The sequence below is a fragment of the Embiotoca jacksoni genome, unplaced genomic scaffold (genome assembly GCF_022577435.1).
Source record: "Embiotoca jacksoni isolate LCO1_2020_lvr unplaced genomic scaffold, fEmbJac1.0.p SCAF_19, whole genome shotgun sequence".
NCBI lineage: Eukaryota > Metazoa > Chordata > Actinopteri > Embiotocidae > Embiotoca > Embiotoca jacksoni.
Window position 1 is genome coordinate 2,991,646 of NW_027185329.1, and position 22,764 is coordinate 3,014,409.

At 40.7% G+C, this 22,764-nt stretch overlaps 2 protein-coding genes across 4 annotated transcripts; both read left to right on the forward strand.

The window, feature by feature from the left end:
* Positions 1-1,693: 1,693 nt before the first annotated feature.
* hps3 (HPS3 biogenesis of lysosomal organelles complex 2 subunit 1) lies at positions 1,694-15,761 on the forward strand. 3 transcript variants are annotated; one of them, XM_069153012.1, is made up of 26 exons: positions 1,726-1,771; positions 2,521-2,558; positions 2,674-2,859; positions 2,980-3,051; positions 3,652-3,745; positions 3,935-4,008; positions 4,122-4,334; positions 4,610-4,670; positions 5,041-5,129; positions 5,555-5,672; positions 5,864-6,005; positions 6,143-6,225; positions 6,613-6,787; positions 7,180-7,261; positions 7,556-7,713; positions 7,920-8,021; positions 9,873-9,981; positions 10,788-11,050; positions 11,813-11,990; positions 12,091-12,324; positions 12,787-12,984; positions 13,107-13,304; positions 13,438-13,542; positions 14,346-14,552; positions 14,654-14,741; positions 15,520-15,761. In XM_069153012.1, exons 3-26 carry the CDS (start codon positions 2,809-2,811, stop codon positions 15,645-15,647), a joined length of 3,222 nt encoding a protein of 1,073 aa, XP_069009113.1. In that variant the 5' UTR covers positions 1,726-1,771; positions 2,521-2,558; positions 2,674-2,808; the 3' UTR covers positions 15,648-15,761. The 3 variants fall into 3 exon arrangements, with proteins under 3 accessions (XP_069009112.1, XP_069009114.1, XP_069009113.1); XM_069153011.1 differs by lacking the exon at positions 2,521-2,558 and having other exon boundaries at positions 1,694-1,771; XM_069153013.1 differs by lacking the exons at positions 2,521-2,558; positions 7,920-8,021 and having other exon boundaries at positions 1,694-1,771.
* Positions 15,762-16,517: 756 nt separating this feature from the next.
* Positions 16,518-22,080, forward strand: LOC138200646 (uncharacterized). The gene is made up of 7 exons (XM_069153526.1): positions 16,518-17,743; positions 18,787-18,951; positions 19,056-19,130; positions 20,088-20,206; positions 21,006-21,180; positions 21,293-21,418; positions 22,030-22,080. Exons 1-7 carry the CDS (start codon positions 17,615-17,617, stop codon positions 22,078-22,080), a joined length of 840 nt encoding a protein of 279 aa, XP_069009627.1. The 5' UTR covers positions 16,518-17,614.
* Positions 22,081-22,764: the final 684 nt, after the last annotated feature.

Below are 22,764 nucleotides of genomic sequence, written 5' to 3' on the forward strand. Positions count from 1 at the left end.
AGTTTATGTGCAAGATCTCCCCCCCCCCACCCCCCACCCCACCCTCGGTTAGGACACTGATTATAGGAGGCTCGTTTTGGCAAAACTTTCAACCGGTGGATGACATCAACATGAGTTACCGTCGACACCTCAGCTGAGGTCTGTAGGAAGCCTCAACCCCCGGAGTACCTGCCAGCACCGAGAGAGAGAGAGAGAGCGAGAGCGAGAGAGATGCTGCCTTCACGGACAGAAACAAAACTTCGTCCGCCTCCCATTCAAGAGAAGTAAACGTGACATGTAAAAATGGTGTTTTGGTTACCTTGTGATGCAGTGGCAGACTAAGGAAGGGTGAATGCAGATCAAGGTGATGCTAATTAACTGGAAGGCCCCCTGGCAGCGGTATTTTTGGAGGGTCTTGTTTGCCCTCTGAGGGATGTTTGTTCTTCTTTCTCCAAAATAAAAGCTCTACATGTGCTGCGTTTGCATATTTATCCCTCTGATGACTCTCGGCTTTCCTCTTTCTCTTCTGTCATTTTTTTTAATTGTAGCCTAAATAAAATTACAATTAAAATTTAATATTTAGAATATAATAAAAATGAGGTCACTCGATGCAAATGAAGTGATATTTAAATACAACTTAGTGTCTCTGTGGCTTCTTGTCTCAGGCTACTTTATTATTCACAAGTAGCCGACTAGTGTTTTGAACAGAATGGCTAATTTGATCTTAAATGAGCAGAAGTTGTGTAGAAGTTTGCAAGTTTTGTGGCCCTCGTTAAAATGTGGCATTGACCTGGTGTCCTCCGAAGGACAGAAACTCCTTCATGATAACAAAATTATTGCGCAATACTTTTTAGCCAACTTTTGTGCCTTTTTCACATCCGGTAATGTTGCTTTCAATCACACTAAACCCTTTTCCCTTTTGACAGGAAGTTTCAAAATAAAGGCAATAAAACAAAATACAATACTATGAGAGCCGGCAATTTTTAAGGCATACATTTATTTTAGTTTCTTCTTCCAACGCTAACATCATCTATGCTTGTGCAATCAGATTTTGACCTGTCTCTTGCCCATTATTCCCTTTTCTTCTTTTTAGTCAACTCCTGCCCCCATGTGGTCTTTTTTAATTAAATGCATCAATTGGGATGTACACTTTATCTTTATTTTAAAACACACATTGCAGGTGGTGTAGAGGTTCGTATTTCCCTTGTTCATGGAACAACAACATCAAGTGGGATCTTTGTAAAATTGGTCCACTTCTAACAGAACCGTGCATGAATTTCAACAACAAAAAAACGCCAAAGGTTAATTTATTGAACTGTCTATAACTGTCACATTCTTTATATTAAGCATTGTAAAAAAAAAAAATTAAAAAAATGTGGTTGAATCATTTTCCAGAGAACTCAATTAAAAATGAACATGACATGAAATTTAATTCTAATAAAATATATACCAAGTACAATTTAGAACTACAGAGAGTACGACACCAGAGGATTCACACAGTCCGAAAATCGTACTGAAATAAAAACAAATATCGTGAAACAGAAACCTTAAAAGACAGAAAATTGAAAACCGTAACAGACACAGGGCCACCCTTTTCTCTGTGACAGCTCGGTAGCCAATGAGAGCGTCGAACGCAACACAAGCAGGTTAACGAACCAATTAGAATCGAGAGGAGGCGGTGCGTGTGGTTGTTGTGCTTCACTTCCTCCTTTACAGCGTGAAAATCAATAATCTGCAGCGGAGACTCTCAAATAGGAAGAGAAAGGGAGCTGAAGATTTGTCACCAACGAAGGTATATTCTCTCGTTTTCTGTAAATACTCAACTAGAATTTGAAGTTAGAGGCGATGAACTAATCTGAGTGAAACGGCCGGAGGTGCTGCTGCTCACAAGACTGCGGCATGTGATATCGATTAGAGAAACACAGCACCGATTCAGCTGCATGGGACGCAGCGTGAAAGTCAGTGGTTGGTGGTGAAGCTCCTTTACTTCCTTAACATTTTATTTGGATACGTTCGCCTGAATTGGTTGATTTTTAAAGTATCACACAAAAGTTTTGAGTTTAGATGAAGACCAAAAACTGTTTTAAGTCAGTTGAATTATGTTGCAGACCTGGTAAAATATGCAAATCGTTTTTGTAATGCTTTTTCCAATGAGTAGTTTTCATTGAAACTTACTTTCTACCAAAGAGATCGTTCACGGTGGGATGTGTAGATTATCCAGAGTACATTTCTGGGCACATGTGCTGCCTTTTCAAAAGTGTTGCCTTGTTATATTTTACTGCTCTTAGCATCACAAATATATTTATATTTGCCTCCATTTTATTTTATTGGAAGGAATGCAGAAATGTATTGTGATATTTTCAATATTTTATGTGAATTTCATGTTTTCACATCTAAACTGTGATATTACACGTGTGAAATGTTTGAAAAGCACATATGGATAAATGTAAATTGAACTTTAAATGCATTTTTCTTGCGTGTTAAATATATCATTACATGTCACATGTGAGTAATTGATATTTGCTTTGCTTGCACAAATAGAACAAACTGTGTGCACAGCTATATGCCAAAAGAGGCAGGTGAGAATATCCCAGATGATGTCAAAAAAATAATCTGACTTTGACAAGATGTGTTTGTGTTCTGGTGGGAGATTGGAGTGAATTCAGACCCTTTTGAAATGTGACTTTCTTGCAGAGGTTTAATGTATCCTGATGGAGGAAGCCATGAGGACACATAGATAAAAGAGTGGAGTGCAAAAAAGAGAAAGCAGCAGTGGCCGGTTACACTTCCACCCTGGGCTGAATCCGCTCACCTGCAGGAGGACTAAAAATGGTGCACGTCTACAACTGCCATCCTTACGCCTCCCAGCAGATCGCACAGGTTAGCGGGAGCCTGTGCGGATATGGATCCAGTGCTGACCGTGTTTTTATTGTGTGATTTATAATCTCCATTTGCAACTTGGCAGTAGTCTTAAACTACTTTCCCGTCTGTGTGGCTCAGGTGGATCAGGAGCCTGGACTGGTCTGCTGCGGAGGTGGAGTCCTGTTCGTGATGGCAACAGGAGGATGCAAGGTTACCTTCAAATTAACATTTTTTTTACATCAATATCTGTCCTATTTTTTTTTTTTTATTACTTGAATTCACAGTTATCTGCATGCACACTATTCCAGAAATGACACCTTTTACATCTTTTGTCTCTTCAACAGACTGCGGTGTGAAATGGCCTATGTTTTTTGTTTTTTTCCCTATAAAATGCATTAGCTTTCTTGCTAACTAGATATTACTAGATCTTGCTGTATGTATATTTACAAACTAAACAGAAGCCAGTCGGAAAATAGTAAGGGTTGAATCATATGGGGGGTAAAATATCTATATTTTGAGATTAAAACCAGTTTATCAGTGTCATAAAATGTGATGATTTTCAAAAGAAAGCATTTCTGCAGTTAAGTGAAAAATGCCCCTGAAATCGATTAGACCAATATGAAAAAACTTAAACTCCACAGCAAGTGAGGTATAAATCATGAAACAGTGCTAATGAGTCCAGGATTTAATATTTAGGAAAGATGCATTTTTTTTCCAAATTGTAGCATTCATCATCTTTACGGTTGTTACCTTTTTGGAGATGAAATATGTCTGTGGTGCTCTGACTATGTTGCGTTGATCTGAACCAAGGTGGAGGCGTACAGTGTGGAGCAGGAGGGCTGTCCGCTCATCTGTCGCTTTGCCACCATGGGCACCGTGAGGCGCATCGTACACAGCAAAATAGGTAAAGACATCTTCCTCTGCAACAACAACAACAACAACATGCTGTAGGTGTTGATCGTCACTCTCAGCAGCTTGTTTGCTTCCTGACGCTCATACTGTACGTTGACCAAGCAGATGTTGGAGAAAGAAAAGACGAAGACTGAACATTTTAAGTTTTATCGCCGCCTCCTCTCTTCTCCTTCACATCCAGGAGACTACCTGGTAACCATTGAGGAAAAGAACAGCGCCACCTACCTGAGAGCCTACACCAACTGGCGCTACCAGGTACTCGCTGATCTCACGTGTATACTCTAGTCTCACCTCCTTTGGCGTTTATAATCTACTTATAGTAATCTATATTAAAGCTCTTCATGTGTGTTTATGAATTGTTTCTTGAGGCGGAGGAGAAGGCCCGCGTCGGGGTGCGTCTGCTCGGCCACTTGCTGCGCGGGGCGTCTGTGTGCGGCGGAGTGCAGATGGTGATCATCGAGATCCCTCTGTCCGAGCGGCCCGCCGCCGTGGCGTGTTGCTCGTTGACAGGAGACCTTCTGGTCGGCTGCGAGAACACGCTGGTTCTCTTCACTCTGAGGAAACAGAACCAGCAGAACCCGGTGAGAGTCCAGCTGCTCATCAAATTTCACCCATCGTCATTGAAGATCTTCTCTTCTGTTATATAATAAAAACATGTGGAAGAAGAGCAGGATCACTAGTTACAGATGTTTTATGATGGCGTACTTGCTTAACTCACTGTGTTCGAGCCTCCTCGTGCCCCATCAGCAAATCGCTTTTGTTAATATGACAGTTTAACACATATTATTGTGTCTTTAGGGCCTCAAAACAACCAAAATATCAAATGTTTTGTTATCGGTTTTGTCATCGTCTTCAGAATCAGAGTCAGCAGAGCGCTCCGACCTCCTCGTCGAACACTCAGCAGAGTCAGAGTCAAGGTAACTTGAGCAAAGTGACACATACTGTGTGAATGTGTGTAAGTGTGGATTTGTGAACACATCTTCTGGCAAAGACTCATTTTGTACCAGTATTCTGTAGAAACTGTAAAAGAAAAACTGAAATACAGAAAGGATGCTGCACAAAGAGTCCTCACTTGGAAAATAGTCTCCATTAGTTATAAATGAAGACTGTTGGATAAAATAAGTTCCCTCGTGTAATGTGGTCACTATGTTAAACTTAAAAGGCCTAAACAATGCATCTAACATATGACTTCTTGTTGAAGGAAGAAAGTTCTGGTGAAAGAAAAAAACTTCTGCTCTGACTTTGTTTTTCTGCTCCGACTGAACCTTCTTTGTTTTCCATTTGAAGGTCAGACTTCAAGTTCAAACCAGAATCTTTCCATCCTGGATTTTGAACGCTCCGTCATCCTGCATCTTCCACAAATCACACCTAAACAGGTGCTCTTAACCTTTTCTTCACTTTTTCTTTTTGTACTCCTTTTTCTTTTGGCTCTATTAACTTCATAGTTGAGTATATTTACCTGTTATTATCTGCCATACCTGCTGTTTGCACATTAGTTTTTTTTGCTGGTGAGTAAATGCAGGATCTCTAAAGTAGTTGAAGTCCATCATAACCGCACACAACAGTAGAACCACATTGAGTTTTTATAGGCAACCGAACAATAATTACAATAGATTTAGATCGTGTCCTGTAAAATTAAAAAAAAAAAAAAAATGCTATAATATAAGGCCTAAATCAACATTGTGTTTCAAGCTATTTTTTTTCTTCAATTAAAACTCTATGCGGATGATATTAAGTTTCTCTTGAAAACATCATTGGACAGAGAAAACTCTCTCATCAACACCCCCCCCCCCCCTCCCAGGTGGCGCTGTGTGGAGGATATGTGGCCGTGCAGGCGGAGCTGGAAGTGCTGGTACTAAAACTGGAGGCGACATCTGAATCTAAAACCCTTGAAGAGTCATCAGACACAAATAATAGCGGTAACAACACACACACACTTTACTGCATGTGTAAAAAGTTTGACTTTACATATAAACCTTGCTGATTCTTTCCATGTTTGGTCATCCAGCCGTACACGAGAGGCGTTGTCTCTGGGTGTGAACCGGCTTTATCGAGGTGGACCACATGAGAGAATCGTTAGTGAGCTGCGTTTTTGTGTGTGCGCATCTAGAAGACCAGGCTGACTTTCTGCTCGTCCCGGGACACCAGGAGCTGCTCGGAGATCGAGCTAAAGAGTGCGACGTCCGTGTGAGCATCGAGAAGACCGGGCTGGTGGACAGGGGACAGTTCGCACTGACCTACGTTCTTTTCAGGTGTGTGTGTGTGTGTGTGTGTGTGTGTGTGTGTGTGTGTGTGTGTGTGTGTGTGTGTGTGTATTTTCGATATCCTCACAGTGAGAATATTTCTTCCAGTTCACATATATTCAAACTGTGTCATTTCCATCCTGCAGGCGTTTTTCTCCGGAGTTCTTTCAGGGCTGCAGCATTGATGAGACGCAGCTCCACTCCCTGCAGCTCTACCCGCTGTTCACCAGTGAGTTCAACACGTGAGACACGACCAGAGAGGGATCACTATCAGGGCTCGTTACATGAAAAACTCAACGCAGGTTTCTGGACTCCAGTGAATGCAGAATGAGTGACTTGCCTTTCGCTTATATGCCGATGATACTCTGATATATTTTCTGCTGAAACTTGACTCTCGATTTTCTGTATTTCTCTAATAAGTTTCTTGTCTTGCAACATATTTGCATCTCAATAAAGTAATATCACATGATAGTGTAAACCACATGTCAAGAACCTGGGTGTTCTTTTTGATTTCTCTTCTTTTAGTATGTGATTCATTTTTAATGTTTGTGTGTAAGTGCCTTAATGGAGCTGTCTGCGCACTAAAACTTTCTTTCTTCCGTCTCTCCGTTTCCAGGTAACCAGTCGGCGTCTCTGGACGAACCAGCGTGTCTTTTCTGCTTCTTCTCGCTCCCCGCCGCCGGCTACCTGTACAGTCTGAAGGGAGGAGTCGAGCTGCTCTCCATCTATCAGTATCCAGAGAAGGTCCAGGAGGCGGTGCTGACAGACCACCTGCTGCACGTCATAACAAAGTGCGTCCGCAGTCTTCACTGAAACATTTTTACAGCTCTGTGATACAACCTCATCTTCAATTTCTTAAAATACTAACCCCTAACATTTTTATTAAACAATTCGCCTGATTTCAAATACATGACCTTGATCATCAAAAATCTGAAAGGATGCGAAAATCTGTTCCAACAAATCTAATGAAAATAATTTAAGTCTCATTTCCAGGTTTTACAATTAGATATTATAATAAGCTATTGGTGTGTGATTTTACCTATCTGTGTTTTCCACTCTAAATGGATCCTTGTTTCTTTTTGTTTTTCACCCTAATGTAGAGATTTACTTATTTTCAAGTATGTATGTATGTCGCTTTGTGTGCGTGCGTGTGTGTGTGTGTGTGTGTGTGTGTGTCTGGCAGGACTGCGTTGCAGTGTTTCACAGTGCGATGTGCAGCAGTAGCAGCCAGGATTGAAGACCCCTACATCGATACCACCATGAAGGTACGAGCCTCATCCTTTACTTGTAATTCCTGACAATTGGAAGCTTCCTTTGTTTCCTCTTTTAGCTTTTTATTTTGGTACAGCACATTTACTGTGTGATTCAGTCTCTCTGCTCTCATCACGCTCATTTCCTCTGATCTTCTGCCCCTCTGTGGTAAAAAAAACAACAACAATATATCCAGCGTTACATTTTGGCATAGTTGCACTTATTTCTGTTGTAATCACATACTGGAGTCTATACTGTAAATGGACACGCACACCGTTATGTTTACCATCTCCATGTGTGTTTTGAAGGCGTGTCCGCCCTGCAGCCTGGATGTGTGCGCACTGCGGATGCAGTTGTTCATCGGCCTGCGGTCGGTGTGTGTGTACGGCCGGCACATCATCCTGCTTTCCACCGCCGACACGCCGACACCGGAGGAGACTGAACGCACGACACAGCGCAGGAGCCTGTAAGTCGCACACAGTTAAACACACACCGTTAAACACACACAGTTAAACACACGGTAATACTGCATACTACAGCTTTTATTTTGAAAAGGCTTCGTCGGACATCTCCCTGCAGGTACCAGAAGGCTTTGAGGAGGGATGTGTGTGCGCAGAGATTTATAAACCTGTTTACTGTGTGTGTGTGTGTGTGTGTGTGTTGTTATTTTAGCGAGTTGAAAGATCACACCATGCTGACTGGTATTTTCCTGGCGGTGGGAATCGATCCCGCAACCACACCAGCTCTGGAGAGCCTTCTATCACGCCCCTTCCTGTAAGACAAAGCCCAGCTCCCCCACCCCCCGCCAGTCTGTGTTGTCCACTTTCAGGTCAAGCTGCAACGCCAAAGCCCTCAAAATACTCACATCAACTGACAACTATAAACCAAAATCCTCACGTAATCTCTGGTTTTAAAGGGAAACCACGATAGTTTGAATTTAATGTCACAAAACTAAAGGAATTCACCACTTTTTTCAGTGCTGATGGTAGAGGTTGTCGATTGAAGCAATAAATCCCTCTTTGCAGTCTATATTGACCAAGATACATTTTTTATTTTTTTTATTCGTTGAAGAATTTATTGATTCACTTGATGACATTTACCATTAACACTAACATACAAACTGGCAAACTTTCTTTTTAAGACTCTCTAACCCTGTTTTTAGGGCCCTTAAGTCGAGAAAGTATCGGGTATTATAAATATTTATTCCATTTATTTCAAAAGAAATTGAAGTGTTATCATAACGTATGATTTAACTACAGGCTAACAACAATGGCAAACCTTATAAAAGGTATGTTTAAATATAAAAAAATCTACAGCCTGATCAGAAAAGTCTTCAATTTGTCTTTACATTTGTTGCCAAGTTGTTTTCTGCCAATGAAAAAAACATTTTAAATTAAGTATTTTTATTTTATCCAGTTCCTCTCGCCAGAAAAGGTCATAAGAGCAGGATCCTCAGCATCTTTACTTCTTGTCGAGAAGCCAATAAACCGTATGAGAACATGCAGAAGCCCGAAAACAGGTCATCTCTTTGTCAATTATCTAAATATCTGTGTGACTTTGCAGCTTGGTCTAAAAGAGACAACACTTCCTCTTTTAGTTCCTCAACCTCCTGTAGACATCCATAACCTCCCTAACTGCCCTTAGTTTGTGTGCGTGTGCGCGTGTGTGTGTGTGTGTGTGTGTGTGTGTGTGTGTGTGCGTGTGTGTGTGTGTGCGCGCGCGCCTATTTGCTCACAAACTAATCACGTTTGGACTGAAATAAAAAGATCTGTTTGGATCTGTTTTTATTCAGCTAACTTCATAATCTGACTTTATTTAACAGGTTCCTGGTTTATTGTCACATCCGCACACACACACACACACACACACACACACACACACACACACACACACACACACACACACACACACACGCTCACACTTCAGTATTTTCTTTCTTAAAAATGGATCTGGATGAGAAATAATGCAAAAATAACACATTTTAAGCAGCACGCTCTGCAAATACAATGTAAAAGGCAGAGCAGCCCCTTGCAGGTGTTTCAGCGGTGGACATCCCCGTCTCGTACACGGACCATCCCACGAGGCCTGGTTACGTTTGTACTGTGTTAACCTGATCACTAACAGTCACTAACCGTGTGTTCGCTCATGTAAACTGTAGTCCCACAATTTAGTTAATGTTTTACGAGGCGTCACATCCGAGAGGTCGGTCTTTACTGGGAGTTTCACGGTGGTGCAGATTCTTTACTGCAGTCCGCATGATCACATCGTAACGCCTCCTCGCTGATTCAGTAGTTCTGTTGCATGCGTAATGTCCTTTAAGATGGAATCATTTATCAATTTGACTCACTGAACACCCGGTAAACGATGTTCAGTTTACTGTTTGTGTTTGTCTACAATGTATTATCACTGTTCTTTGAAGGCAGCCAGTTACAGATAAACAAAATAGGTCTGAAAACTTTTAGGGACAAAAAAATGAAAAGATTAACAGCAGGAAGGATAAAACTGATTTTTACGGTGAATTCTAGGAGTGAAAGCAAACATCCTGAATACATGACTGTGGATTAGCTAATTTCTCTGTTAGATTCTACTTCCTGTTACCTGTCTGTGTGACGTTTGACCCTTTAGGAGCAGAAAGTGGGCAATCTCCTCTCCAAAAGAAACCAGCTCGGCAGGCCATGGATGGAACCTCTATGTCGTCAACACCGTCTCGCCCCTCACTCTCTACCAGGAGATGGTAACGCTAACTCCTTAAGGAGCAGTGTGTAGGATTTAGTGGCATCTAGTGGTGAGGTTACAGATTGCAGTGAGCTGAATACCCGTTCCTCTTCAAGCATGTTGAAGAACCTGCAGTGACCTTCAGGCTAGTGTAGAAACATGGTGGTACAGGCTCCACAGGAGAGCACCGGCTCCCTATGGAGATATGAAAAAGTCATTATAAAGTGAAGAAAGCACAAGTCTTACTTTATGTTGATTTAAACACTTGAAAACACAATCATAATTATTATATTTTATTTATTCCAATGGATCCTCCTAAATCCTACACACTGACCCTTTTCTTTGCAAAAATAGAAATTTACATTGCTACTATTGTGTATTTTTTGGGGTTAATATGCATCAAATATTTTTGTTGAACTTGAAACACTAAATAAAAGCAGTTTAAGAGTAAAAAAAAAAAGAGACGTAGCGAAGTACATGCACATGAAAAAGAAAACAAATATTGTTGGTATTCTTAAAATTATTCAGGTTCCAAAAATGTATAATGCTTTTGTTTCAAATATTTCTTAAAATTAACTTTAATTTTAAAATAATCTAGTGCAACAACCTGCTGTAGTCTGTGTGTGTTTTTCAGAAATTACCGGATAAAATGCAGGTTTCTGGTTTCTGATCTGTTTGTATGTAAATGTTCAACTATTACAACCACCTGCCATGTGTCTCTGTTTGTGTACAACCACCTGCCATGTGTTTCTGTTTGTGTACAACCACCTGCCATGTGTTTCTGTTTGTGTACAACCACCTGCCATGTGTCTCTCTGCGTGCCAGGTTGAATATAGTCAGTCCTATGCGGAGCTCAACCCGCAGGCTCAAAGTCTTCAGCACCTCCTCAGCGAAGCTCACCTCCTCCTCCGCGCCTCCTTACTCCAAACATCGGACCGGCAGCAGAGCACCGAGGGCGACCCTGCTGTGGCTGCGCGGACGGATGCAGGCGGAGCAGCCGACAAAAAAGCAGCCGTACAGACAGACAGACGGGAACTGGAGGAGGCACTGAGGCAGAACTGTGCACAGCTGGGAGACTGTTTCAGCAGGTAGCACATAAACACACCTGCAGGACGAACATCCCAAACCATGACCACGTGACAACCAATGTACCCAACTATTAATATAAACTCACTGAAGTCACTGAGATTGGTGTCTTTAATAGACATAAACTGCATCTCTTGGTACATGTCTCACAATAGTGGGAATTCTGCTGGGTGTCAGCATATTGACAATATCATTAAGAGAAGGGGAAAAGATAAAAGCTATAGCTGTTGTGAGAATTTTTTTTTTTTTTTTTTTTTGTCAGTAATATGATCTGTTGCTAATTCAAAAAGACTTTTAACAGACTTCGACTCGTCCAGAAAAAGACCTCCAGGTCAGAGTTTAGATGTTTATGCCAGTATGACTGAGATCGCATTCATTTCCTGAAAAGCTGAAATAACCAAATCAAAGGCATAATAATCTCATGTTTCTCAAGCAAATCAAATTTGATTATTTCTTGCCTGAAAAATTATTTTCAGAGCATCATCCAAATGCAACAAACTGACTCGCATGATTTAAGAATACGCAGCCGTCTTCACCTTTAAGAGCTACTTAAATACACATCTCAGCTCTACTATACAACAGATCATACTTAAAGTGTTTTGAATTGGTCTAAAACAAGTGTTTAAATTACCTTTTGGCTGATTTTACAGATTTTCAGTATTGCGTAATCATTGTGTATTTTTTTTTTTTTTTTTTTTACTCCATTTACGACCGCAAAATAGCTTGTGTTTCATCAGTATTTGTGTTCCTCCCTGTTCTGTCAGGGGCAGCGTGAAGGACTGTCACCTGGCTCTGCCGTACTACAGGATGTCTGATCTGTCAGTCACAGACGTCATATGCAGAAACCGCCCGCTCCCGGGCTACTCTCACACCTACGGCCCCGGCTTCCTGTTCTACCTCAAACATTACCTGCTGGAAGAAACAGACCACACCCTCAGTCAGGTACCCAAATATTTTAATTACACTTTAAATGCCTTCACCACTTGTTGGCTAAATATGAAAGATTGACAACAAAAGAAAACTCCAATTCTTGTCCCTGCAGGAAGTAACTGATGAGGTCATCGACATTTTCAGCCTATCAGAGCCCTCGATGCTCGTCAGCGTGTGCGCCAGCCCGTCCATGATAAACGTCAGTCCGGCCCGGATGCTGCAAATTTTACAGCGACTGGAGGAAACGGCCGGCGTGTCCGTTCCGCTGACGATCACCATGGCGACCATGATGCTGCATTTGCGCGACCTGCCGCAGTACATGCAGCTGATGGAGAGACACTCCGAGGTCAGGAGGGGGATTTGTGTTCTTTAACAGAGTGCACCTCTGACGGTCTACTTTAGTTATAAATAATACATTATTGTGTTATTAGAATTTGTTATTCTCGCAGCTAAATTCATTGCCAAATGTTAACTTACATTTTTTTCTGTCCATGTTTCAGTTGATTCCTTCGTGGTGTGATGATTAATTTAGCCTAACTGTAGATTTACGCTTATGCATTCAGCCGCTGCTTTAGTCCAAAACTTCAGAGCCGTCCGTCCTGATCTGTGGTGGACTGAATTGTTGGGACAAACAGGAAGGGATGACGTCTGTAATTTTCTCGATTTGTTGTTGTTTTTTTTGTAGTCAAAGGAATTAAAATGAATATTTGTGTACAAGAAGTCCGGAGCAAGAGACGAGATGATCAAAGATTTTAACTCACGATCGCGTTAAGATGTTAAATCTGTGGCTTCCTCTGCGTGTGTTTAGATGCTGCTGGTGTACGGGTTCATCGAGGAGCCGAGGCTGCTGCTGCACGGCGGAGGTGGACGCCGGCACGCACACGTCTATCCCACAGCGCTGACTCGGCAGCTGGCAAACTCCCATCCTGGACTGCTGGTGGCGGCGATGGTGGCTTTACATGAGAACAACAAAGTTCAGCTGGACCAGGCGGATCACATATTCAAGGTGCGCACGCACACGCACACACACACACACACACACACACAGATGCCTTCAGCTTACAAAATGTCTTTTGATCAGTTGTACATGAAGAATATCAAAAAGTGTGTGTGTGTGTGTGCGTGCAGGAGCTGGGCTGTGAGAACTGTTTGCAGGTGGATTTCTGGGAGGCGATGCTCATGGCCTCCTCACAGGACGCGGTGATCCAGGAGCTTCTGTTCCGGCTGGCGTCGGTCTACATCGACCGACTGACAAACTCGGATACACACCACGAGCTTCAACACGCGGCTCCAAAACGCAAGTCCCTGAAGACCGCCGACGATCTGGTACGGCGATTTTTGTTTGATTTTGAGTAAAATTCAGAAAGATCAATTCATCATCTAGAGTTATATTTCTTAATTTTGTGTCATAAGGTTCAGAAGTTTGTTTGTGCCGATATCGTCTGTGTGTGTGTTTCAGATCAACTCGTGCTCTCATTACGGCGCTCTGTATCCGTGGCTCACCGTTCTCAGTCCTGCGTACACTACCAGCTACCAACACCAGGAGGCGCTGTACAAACTGCAGGCATGTTTTTTAAAAAAAATAAATTTAAGTCTGTTTCTATTAACCACAAAACGTTTTCACAGCTTGTTACAGCAGAAAACTTACTTTTATTCACCTTCAAGTTCACCATGTGACTTTTGCTGAAGAAAAAACTCAGTAAACAAACAGATCAGTTGCAGCAGGCTGTAAATGCTCAACACTGTAACAGTAGCAGAGCTGCACACAAGTCATGTCTGCTGTATATTTTTATTTAAAGGTTAGGGACATGAAATGTAGTTCACCCTTTCTTTTTATGAATTTGGATCTAGGGTTTTTCTTAAAGGTGGCAACACTATTATTAGAATCTGTCTTTAAATTTGACAATTATCAGGCCAAGAAAAAAATATTAAAAAGATGGACAACTCAAAACAGTAGCTTGACAGCTATTAAATAGAAAAAAAAAATCTTCCTGGCAGAGTAAAGAAAGCTTTTAGGTTGTCAGTACAGAAATTCAGGGACTTTAAAATTAATTAAACACTTTAGAAAAAATGTAACAGAAGAATTAAACATAGAAAGATGAATAAAAAGCCTGTAACATCACACATCAGTATTTTAAAAATGAAAAGAGAAACTGACTCGGTGACATCAACTGAATAGCAACATCCATCTAAAGTGCTAACAATAGCGACAATAAGCTGGTGTTTGTAACTCACACTCAGCAGCGAGCTTCAAGGAGCTTCAGTTGAGTAATAATTTTAAAAGAAAGATTATGTCAGTCGATCTTTTAGAAATGCATCTTCTCTTCTGCTACCGTTGTCCGGTCATTTTCATTGTCCTGGTTGCAGTCTCTGCTGTGTGGTCCGTCCCTGTCCGTGGGCTCCGTCCTGCCTCTGTTGGAGCGTCTGTCCGAGGAGACCTTGTGGGGCTTCAGCCTGCACCTCCTCTGCGCCACCAGAAGGGGGCAGTACGACAGCAGCATTGCGAAGCTGTTGGACCGATGTCCTCAGGCCATCATCGCCTACGCCAATCACCAGTTACAGGACAGAAACATGGTGTGTACCGAAGCCTACTGCCCTCACTCTGTATCATGGCTGTACGTTTAATTTATTTTAATTTGATAACCCCGTCTGACGGACATGTCTGATATTGACAGGCATTATGGTGGCAGAAGCTGCTCCCTGAGCTTTGTAACCGGATGCGAGCTGCTGCAGACAACAGCATCCTGCTGGCTGCTCTTAAAGGTGAATTCTTCTTCCAGGGAACTTTCTTTTTTGTTTACGTCCTCACTTTCGTTTGCTGTAATTTAGCCCAAAGGCATTGTTACGCAAGTCATTGTCGACTTGACACGACAGTTTGGCTCCTGTTAAACTGTTGACGATGTTACCGAGCAGGTTTGACAACAATCAGACCTTTATTATCTCTAAAGTCACGACATCTGTGTTTTACCAACACAGGGATTTTACAGGTTGTGAGATACTAATATTTTTTTTGTATTCTGTACTTTTAATTTGGCTACTTTTTAAGATAGATAAATATTAGCTAGATAGATGGATTATTTTCCCTCCTGAAGGTTAATCTTGACATTTCAGAAAAAAGTTTGAAGCAACATTTAGACAGCTGAATACATTCAACATGGAAAACCAAGAGTGTCCAGTAATCAAATAGTTACGATGAATATCATACAGCAGTAATGTTTCCTGGTTTGACTTCAAACAGAGACTTCTGTCATCTTTCTTTGTGCATCTCCACTATTTTAATCAAATTAAAGGCAAAATGCCCCCAAAAATATCCTCTATCTAAGCAAAAAGATGCATTATTCAGTAAACTGTATGCGAGTCAAAGCAAAATATAACAAATAGACAATACTATTCATATCCTCATTTTGCACACATTAGCCACCATCTGCTTTAAGTGGATTTATTACTTTTAATGACGTAGAACGATTAGACGAGTAGAAACTCTGGAAGTGTCAGGAAGTCATGTCATTGTGTTTAATGATCCGGATTTTCATGCAAACAGAGACGCTGGTCGTGGTTGCCATGGAGATGAGCCCCGCAGAGTTCCTGGAACTCATACCTGACGACGGCACGGCTTCTTACTTCCTGCCTCACCTGTTGACGTGTAGCCGTAGACACCTGCGGGCCTGACACACACACAAACAAACACACGCACGCACACACACGCACGCACGCACGCACACACACACACACACACACACACACACACACACACACACACACACACACACACACACACACACACACACACACACACACACACACACGTACACACACGTACGTCTTTGTCTGCTGTTGGCTGTTAATTTGCTGCACCGGAGCAGTTGAAGCTTCAGTGTTTCGGTCAGAGGACCCTCAAAAGGCTTCAGGATGATTTATCCATCCTGCAGTCTCTGTAATCTTTGCTTGACCTCAGACAATCATGTATTTTACCTACAGTATTAATTTCATTTTGTGACGTTTTAAAATGTGTTTATTTTGCTGTGACAGCTGCGGAGAATGATTTCTAAATATGGTTCATAGCTGCTGAATGGCTTCTTCAGTGTCCAGCTGTTGTGACAATAAGCTTTTATTTATTACTCTTAAAGTGCAGAACTTTACAGTTACAGAACATCGAGTGAGCTTTGAGCACTTTTGAGCTGAGTTTCATCGTCTTTATTACTACACTGAGTTTTTGAATAATCCTGTGCAAAGGTTTGTGGTGAATTTCACAGCTGTTAAATCAGAAAATAGCCTATTAGATCAAAAGAAAACAGAAACAAGTCGACCTGTTCTTCATGTTTCATTTATATTGTATTATAAAGTTTGCAACATTTTTTCAGCGAGATAAAGGCATTTTCTTCAAACTACAATCAGTCCAATAAGAACTGTTATTGTTTTACAGCTATTTTCCTCCTTGCATTATACAGTCTGAAAACCCTTTATCCCTTTGATCATGTGAAACTCTTGTACGTTTGAGTATTCGACTTCTTGTGAGTTTGAAGTTGCTGCAGTCAGAAGTTGCTGCTTGGCTTGATTGCCGTGCTGATTACAGATTGTTCAGTTTGTGGTTTTGATAAGTCGCCACAGTTTAACCACTGAAATGAAGCACGACATTAAACAAACAGTTTTGACTTTGTCCCAAAGAAAAACAAAACGCATGATTAGATGACGGATCACTGTGGTGTAGTAGCTGCTGTCTGGGCTCCTGTGCAAGTCTGCAGACTAAAGTTATTCGTCAATTGTTACATTTTAACCGTTATTTCACAGTTACTTTGAACACGATGGTCATGAAACATCTTTTATTTTAGCTTGCACACAGTATGTTGATCATTTTAAAAGTATCACTTTTCAAAAGCAAGTTAAAGTGCTTCACAAAAGGCAGTAAATCAACAATGCAAACAATTAAGGTTGCAAGGTTTTGGCAAACGCAGTAAAAGCACATTATTTAAGCAATTCTCTGAATTGTAACTAAAATAATGAGTTGTTTAAAAGCTTCAAAGTCCAGATTTCTTCATAACCTTTATGTTTTATATGTAATAGTCATTTATAAGATGTTTTGGGAGGCCAAAAAACTGGGATAGTTTGAGATAAGTGATGCAATCACCTGGTTAATGATGTAATGATGTGTGGAATGGTGTTGATTAATGGTCTCAACTGTGTCTCTTTCTTGTATCTGATCTTCTGTAAACTTCCTCAGACCACATGTTGACTCTAGTCTAAAGATACCACCAAACCAATTAGAGCTTTTTAACAGAAGTGTCGGCCAATGACGGCCTCCGAATCATCCAAAGAACCAATCGCAGCCTTGAGAGCACAGCTGTGAGCCAATCGGAGCTTTGGACTCTGATGGATCTCAGCTTGAGATAATGAGAGCTCAGCTGGTCAGATGGGCCACAGTCAACTCAGGAAAATCTGAAGGTTCAACTGGAAACCTTAAAGGCCTGAAAACAGTAAGGAGGGACAAGAAGGTTCTGATCGTGGAGATGCAAAGAAATCAGGAAAAATAAATGCAAAGAGTGCAGGAAAGATAAACTGAAGACAGAAACAGCAGAACAACAGTAAGTGAAGGGGAAACACAGGGGATCCAGATTTTCTGTTAAGTTGCAGCAGAAAAGATGAAGTTGGGTGAGAAGGTCGCGTTGCTGGACATCACAGAAAGCATCGAGATGGAGCTTATTACTTCAGAGGAGCCTCGAGAGGCGAAAACCAAGCAGAAGAAGGAAAAAGAACACAACTGTCAGCAGGTGGGTCTTCTTTCACACAACATGGAGGCGCACAGGATGAGTGAATTTAAAGGAAAGTGTTGATTATAAAAGGTCCATTTAATGTCTGTTTTGTCAAAAAAAAAACTTGACTGAAAAACAAAAAGTCTAAATATCTTGATTTCCATGTAAAACTCATGAACATATTGCAAATCTCAGGTCATGTAAAAAGAAGACTCCCCACTGGTTGTATGCAAAAATGCTGCTGATTCCATCACAATTAATCTAATTTAGTGGTCATGTGATGAGACAAAGCTTCAATTGTCCCCTCAGAGAAACTGATTTGTAACAGTAACTGTAAAGTCTTAACCACTACAAAACTTCAAATTGAGATCCAATAACACGAGTGCTGGTTTTCACAGTAAAGGATCAATTGACCCAAATCTCAAACATAATTTCATACATTATTGTAGTGGCATGCAACCACGCAGAGATGTCTTTTGCAAAGTTTTTGAGTTATCAGTTCTTTTGTGAAAAGGGACTTTATTTTTCTTGCTCTGAGCACCATGTGGGCTTTGTGGCCCAGCAGCAGAACCCTTACCGGCTAATAAAACCCCAGGAAATACAATCAGTGGACCTCAACCTGAGGTCACAAGACAATGAAGAGAACAAGATGGCAGAAAACACCTTTAAAAAAACAAAAAAACAAACTTCATCTTGAAAGCAGAAAGCAGGGGTTTTGATCCTTGATTGGTAGACATGCAACCAGTGATGAGAAGTCTCAGACTTTTGTTTTGAAGGAATCTTGAGTCAGAAAATCACTCGGGTGAAACTGAGTCATTAAACTATACAGAATCTTTATTAAAACTGTAAAAGAATTACAGTGACAGAAGCCATGAACTGAAATAATCATGCCCTGTCCACCTTCATGGAAAGTTTACAGTTGTTCATTGTTTATATAATAAAAACCTGTGCTGCTGGTATGTTTCCTTGTGCTCTTCGTGCAGCAGCGCACACTTCCTTTTTAGATAATCTGGTGCTTTCATGCACAATAAACCACCTCCTTTTCCTCCTCTTGAACCCAGAGACTCCGGGAGCATCTCCTCATCCCTGTCTGTGACTGTGAGGAGGATCCAGAGCTGCAGGTCCAGATCAGTCCCAGGCAGCAGATCAAGCCCAAAACAAAGTCTCCTGTTGAGGAGGGGAACAACCACCGTCCCACTGTCGCACGCATCAAAAAGAAAATAGAGGTAGAGCTTGAGGATTGGATTTCTTTTGGAATGTTTTTCCGCCACATTAACCCTCATTCCTTTCATTTATTTAGTCCCATCTTCTTTCCGTTTCCTTCCTGCAGGTGTTGCCTCTCATCAGAGTGACAGAGTTCGAGCTGGTGGAGATAAAGTCAAGTGATCCTTCCATCATGACTAAAGTATGTCTTCTTGGGTTTGGTTTTGTTATCATCTGATGGACAAATCACAATAAATCGCACATGCCGATATGGAGACTAAAATCCTGTATTTTCTGGTTGAATGATGATCGCTGTCACCGCTGAGACTTACAGCATCTTGATAATATAATGGCTTAAAATATGTTTAGTTGGTTAAAAGTACTTCAGTGCACAAATCCATCAATCAATACTGATCTGTTGCCCTATTTATTATGTGTAATCAATCAGCTCTATCAGTCCATATGTCCATTAAAGTGCTGATGTTATGCATATAAATATAGTATAAAGTGCACAGTGTCCGCTTTGATTTGTGAATGTGGGATACATTTGTCTGCTTTGGGCTTTTTTTTTTTCTCCTTACATTTATATAATTTTAGGTTTAACATAAAATAGATTAATCTACTGACTCTTCTATTAATTATTTTTTTGTTTAACCAATTACTACTACTATTAATGTCCAAAAATGCTAAATTGCCACACTCTTCATCAGATTAAGATCAAAATTTATGCTGGTTTAAGACAGACCAAAGAGGCAAATATTAATTTTGGGGAAGCAGGAATCTTCTCCTGTTTGATCTTTAAAAAAAAAAGAAAAAGTTATTCAATACTTAAAATAATTAATTTGGTATTTAAATTTTCTCAGATTAATTTTCTGTTCATTGACTAATGAATTAACTCATCATTTCCGTGGTAGAATGTTAGAATCAACGTTCTACTTCTGTATTTGATGCTAAAATATAAAACTTTTCCCAGATACTTTTCCTGCGAAACACCATAAATTGCTTCTCTGCCTGAAGTTAAAATCCTGTCTCGTATAAGAAATTGTGCCATTATTATCTAGCCTGTCCTTTCTACTTTGACTGAGTCCGTTTTCTGTGTCTGTGTTTTGTGGATCCACCTTGTTGCTGTACTACAGTGTGACGTTGCGCTGTGTTTCAGTTGTCCCCGAACATGATCAATCGTGTCCGATGGAGGAGACCGACTCCACAGAAGAAAGGACTGGTGGTTAAAGATGTGCTCTGTCTACCCAGAGGATACTACATGGCCCCGCTGGAGAGGTGAGACTCCCCGAAGGTGGAGAAATGTTCATGTAGTTCACCAAAGTCTTAATCCGAGACGTCTACTTGTTTCAGTGAGGTGGTTGTTGTTTACAGTATTTGAAGATTTTTGTCCAGAGAAAATGTTTGATATTGGTTGTGGATATTCATGGCTGCAGCCAAACGTTCTTGTGACTGGAACCCAAACACACACTCGTGCACACATTTAGCCTACGCTGCTGACTACTCGTCCATGAGCTGAAGGGCTTCTTGCTCAGAGGTTGAACTGTTGAGAAGAATATATCATAATGTCAGCGCAAGTTGTCCCAAATGACAAGGAGCAAAGTCATCAGACAAACAAATTCCCAGCATGCCTAATTCTTTTGTAACTTTTTAACAATAAAACCGCCTAATTAGATAGACCCAAGTGATTGGGTAAAAATATGAGTCGATTTATTTTTAATTAAACAATTACTTTTGTAACACTGAAATAAAAACAAAGATACAACAAATAGGCTGTGACCCAAAACCATAACAATGTATACATAGAAATCATATTCAGGTAGTAGTTTTGATTGTGTTGTTTAATGGTTAAGCTAAGTTGCAATGGTTTTGGCAATTTTTGTTCTTACATGGGCCCCTGACAGCTTCTGGGCCCCACCCTGTTTACATTTAAATAATGTTTACAGCAAAATATTTACACAATTGAATTTGTGACCATAGTCTCTGGTGACACGGCTCTAAACTGCTGATTTGTATTGACATCCCACAATCTAATAAAATATATCCCTGACATAAACATTCCTTTCTGTTTTTCCAGACAAGTCGTCCCACGAAGTAAAGAACGAGCAGTTCTGGTTGCCATGGGATTGACTGCTCGCATCACTGTTGACTATAGCTGGTCGGCCAATCAGATTGAGAATCGTCTGGTGATGCTCTTCGGTGGGAAGTTTGAAAAGCGGGCTGGACAAACATTTTCCTTTACATATCTACAGGTGCGTGTGGGGTATATTTTACATTTAGAATTAAATCAAGTTACTTTCAAAATAAATTGAACTTGTAAAATGTTAAATCTGTCTTAATGTTAATTCGTGATGGTCGTCCCAGTGTTTGCAGGGCTCCAGAGTGCTGTTTGTCCCAGACACTCCTGCACAGGGCTGGACTGGAGAGCAAGTGCTCAGGCTCTCTGGACATAGTGCTGTGTACATCCTCAGCGACTACGACTGCCCACAGGTACTCCAAAGCAGCTCTGTGTTCCTCGTTTAAGCATCTTATCAGGGTCAGCGGTGGAGGATTTTGTCTTTGCAAGAAATCAGCAAGCTAATTTTGACCCATTTTCACATTACATAAAACTGAACTCTTCCTCTGTTGCGTCATCACAAATTTAAGACATCAGTCAATTTAAAGAGTCTGATCCAGCTTTGTAACGGTTCCATGAGCTGGATTCACCCATATATTAGGAGAGAACGGGCCTCTGGGAACAAACATGTAAAAGGCCTCCACTTGTCCTACATGTATAGGAGCAAGACACTCGCACTGAAAGCAGCCATGTTTGGAGTTGTTTGGCATCTTTTGCTGTTGTTTTGTGTCTCGTTTGTTTGTTTGTTTGTTTTCATCTGTGGCCATGTATATCTTGTTGTTGCCTTGTGTCGATTTATTTTGCCTCTCTTTGTGATTGGCCTCTTCTTCCTGCATTCATGTATCTTTATAATAATTTTGCATCTCTTTGTCATTGTTTTTGATCTTTTTTTTCCTTTTTTTTTTTTTTAGCTCAATCCATCTGACCTCTTCTGCCCCTGCTGAACAGTGACGTGAACGTGGCTCTGGGTTTTGCACATTTTCAGGCAGAGGGAGACGGAGGAAACAACTGTGCAGAGGTGAAGACGTGGTTATGAAACTGAGGCCCAGCTTGGATACTTTACATCCTAAAGTTGACTCTCTGGAGCTCAAAGGTTTCTGCAGGATTTTAACAAAGTGACTGAGAAGAAAAACACCCTCCAATTTGGGATATAAGTGTCAGTCTGTTTAATAGTTTAAGCATTCAGACTCTAAATATTGTAATGTCTTTGCGTCCTAAGAACAATAATGTTTTTTAAGAAGAGTAGGAGGGAATGATACTTACCATGGCAACCTCATCTACAATGTTTTGGTGGTTGTAGATGACATGTGATGGATTGTGTTGACAGACTAAAAGTGATTGTACCTCTTAATAAGTTTGTTATCTATATATTTTTTAATATATTCATACTTATTCCAGCAAACCATAGATGGCATAAAGTCATGCACCACCAACATACATTTATTTTCAAACTGCCATTTTGACCACTGACAGAGAAAAGCTCATTATTTATTGGATTTCACATTCATGATCTGATTTATTAAAGACAGGATTTACACATTCACAAGCAAATTTGGGACTTGTTTTCATAATTTTTTGTATTTTGTAATGTTTTAAGGCAGGTCTTGACAGTTTATGTATAAATCTATGTCCTTTAAAATCAAATGCTGAATAAAGTTTCTTTTTAAAGGATTTATTAAAGAAGATCACAACAAATGGGTACTTCAAACAAGTATATATC

Coding starts and splice junctions, on each gene's coding strand:
- hps3 (XM_069153011.1), top strand. CDS start 2,809: ATGGTGCACGTCTACAACTGCCATCCTTACGCCTCCCAGCAGATCGCA. Junction 4,335..4,609: donor AACAGAACCAGCAGAACCCG/GTGAGAGTCCAG, acceptor CATCGTCTTCAG/AATCAGAGTCAGCAGAGCGC. Junction 14,553..14,653: donor AGTTACAGGACAGAAACATG/GTGTGTACCGAA, acceptor TGATATTGACAG/GCATTATGGTGGCAGAAGCT.
- LOC138200646 (XM_069153526.1), top strand. CDS start 17,615: ATGAAGTTGGGTGAGAAGGTCGCGTTGCTGGACATCACAGAAAGCATC. Junction 17,744..18,786: donor AAGAACACAACTGTCAGCAG/GTGGGTCTTCTT, acceptor TCTTGAACCCAG/AGACTCCGGGAGCATCTCCT. Junction 20,207..21,005: donor TACATGGCCCCGCTGGAGAG/GTGAGACTCCCC, acceptor CTGTTTTTCCAG/ACAAGTCGTCCCACGAAGTA.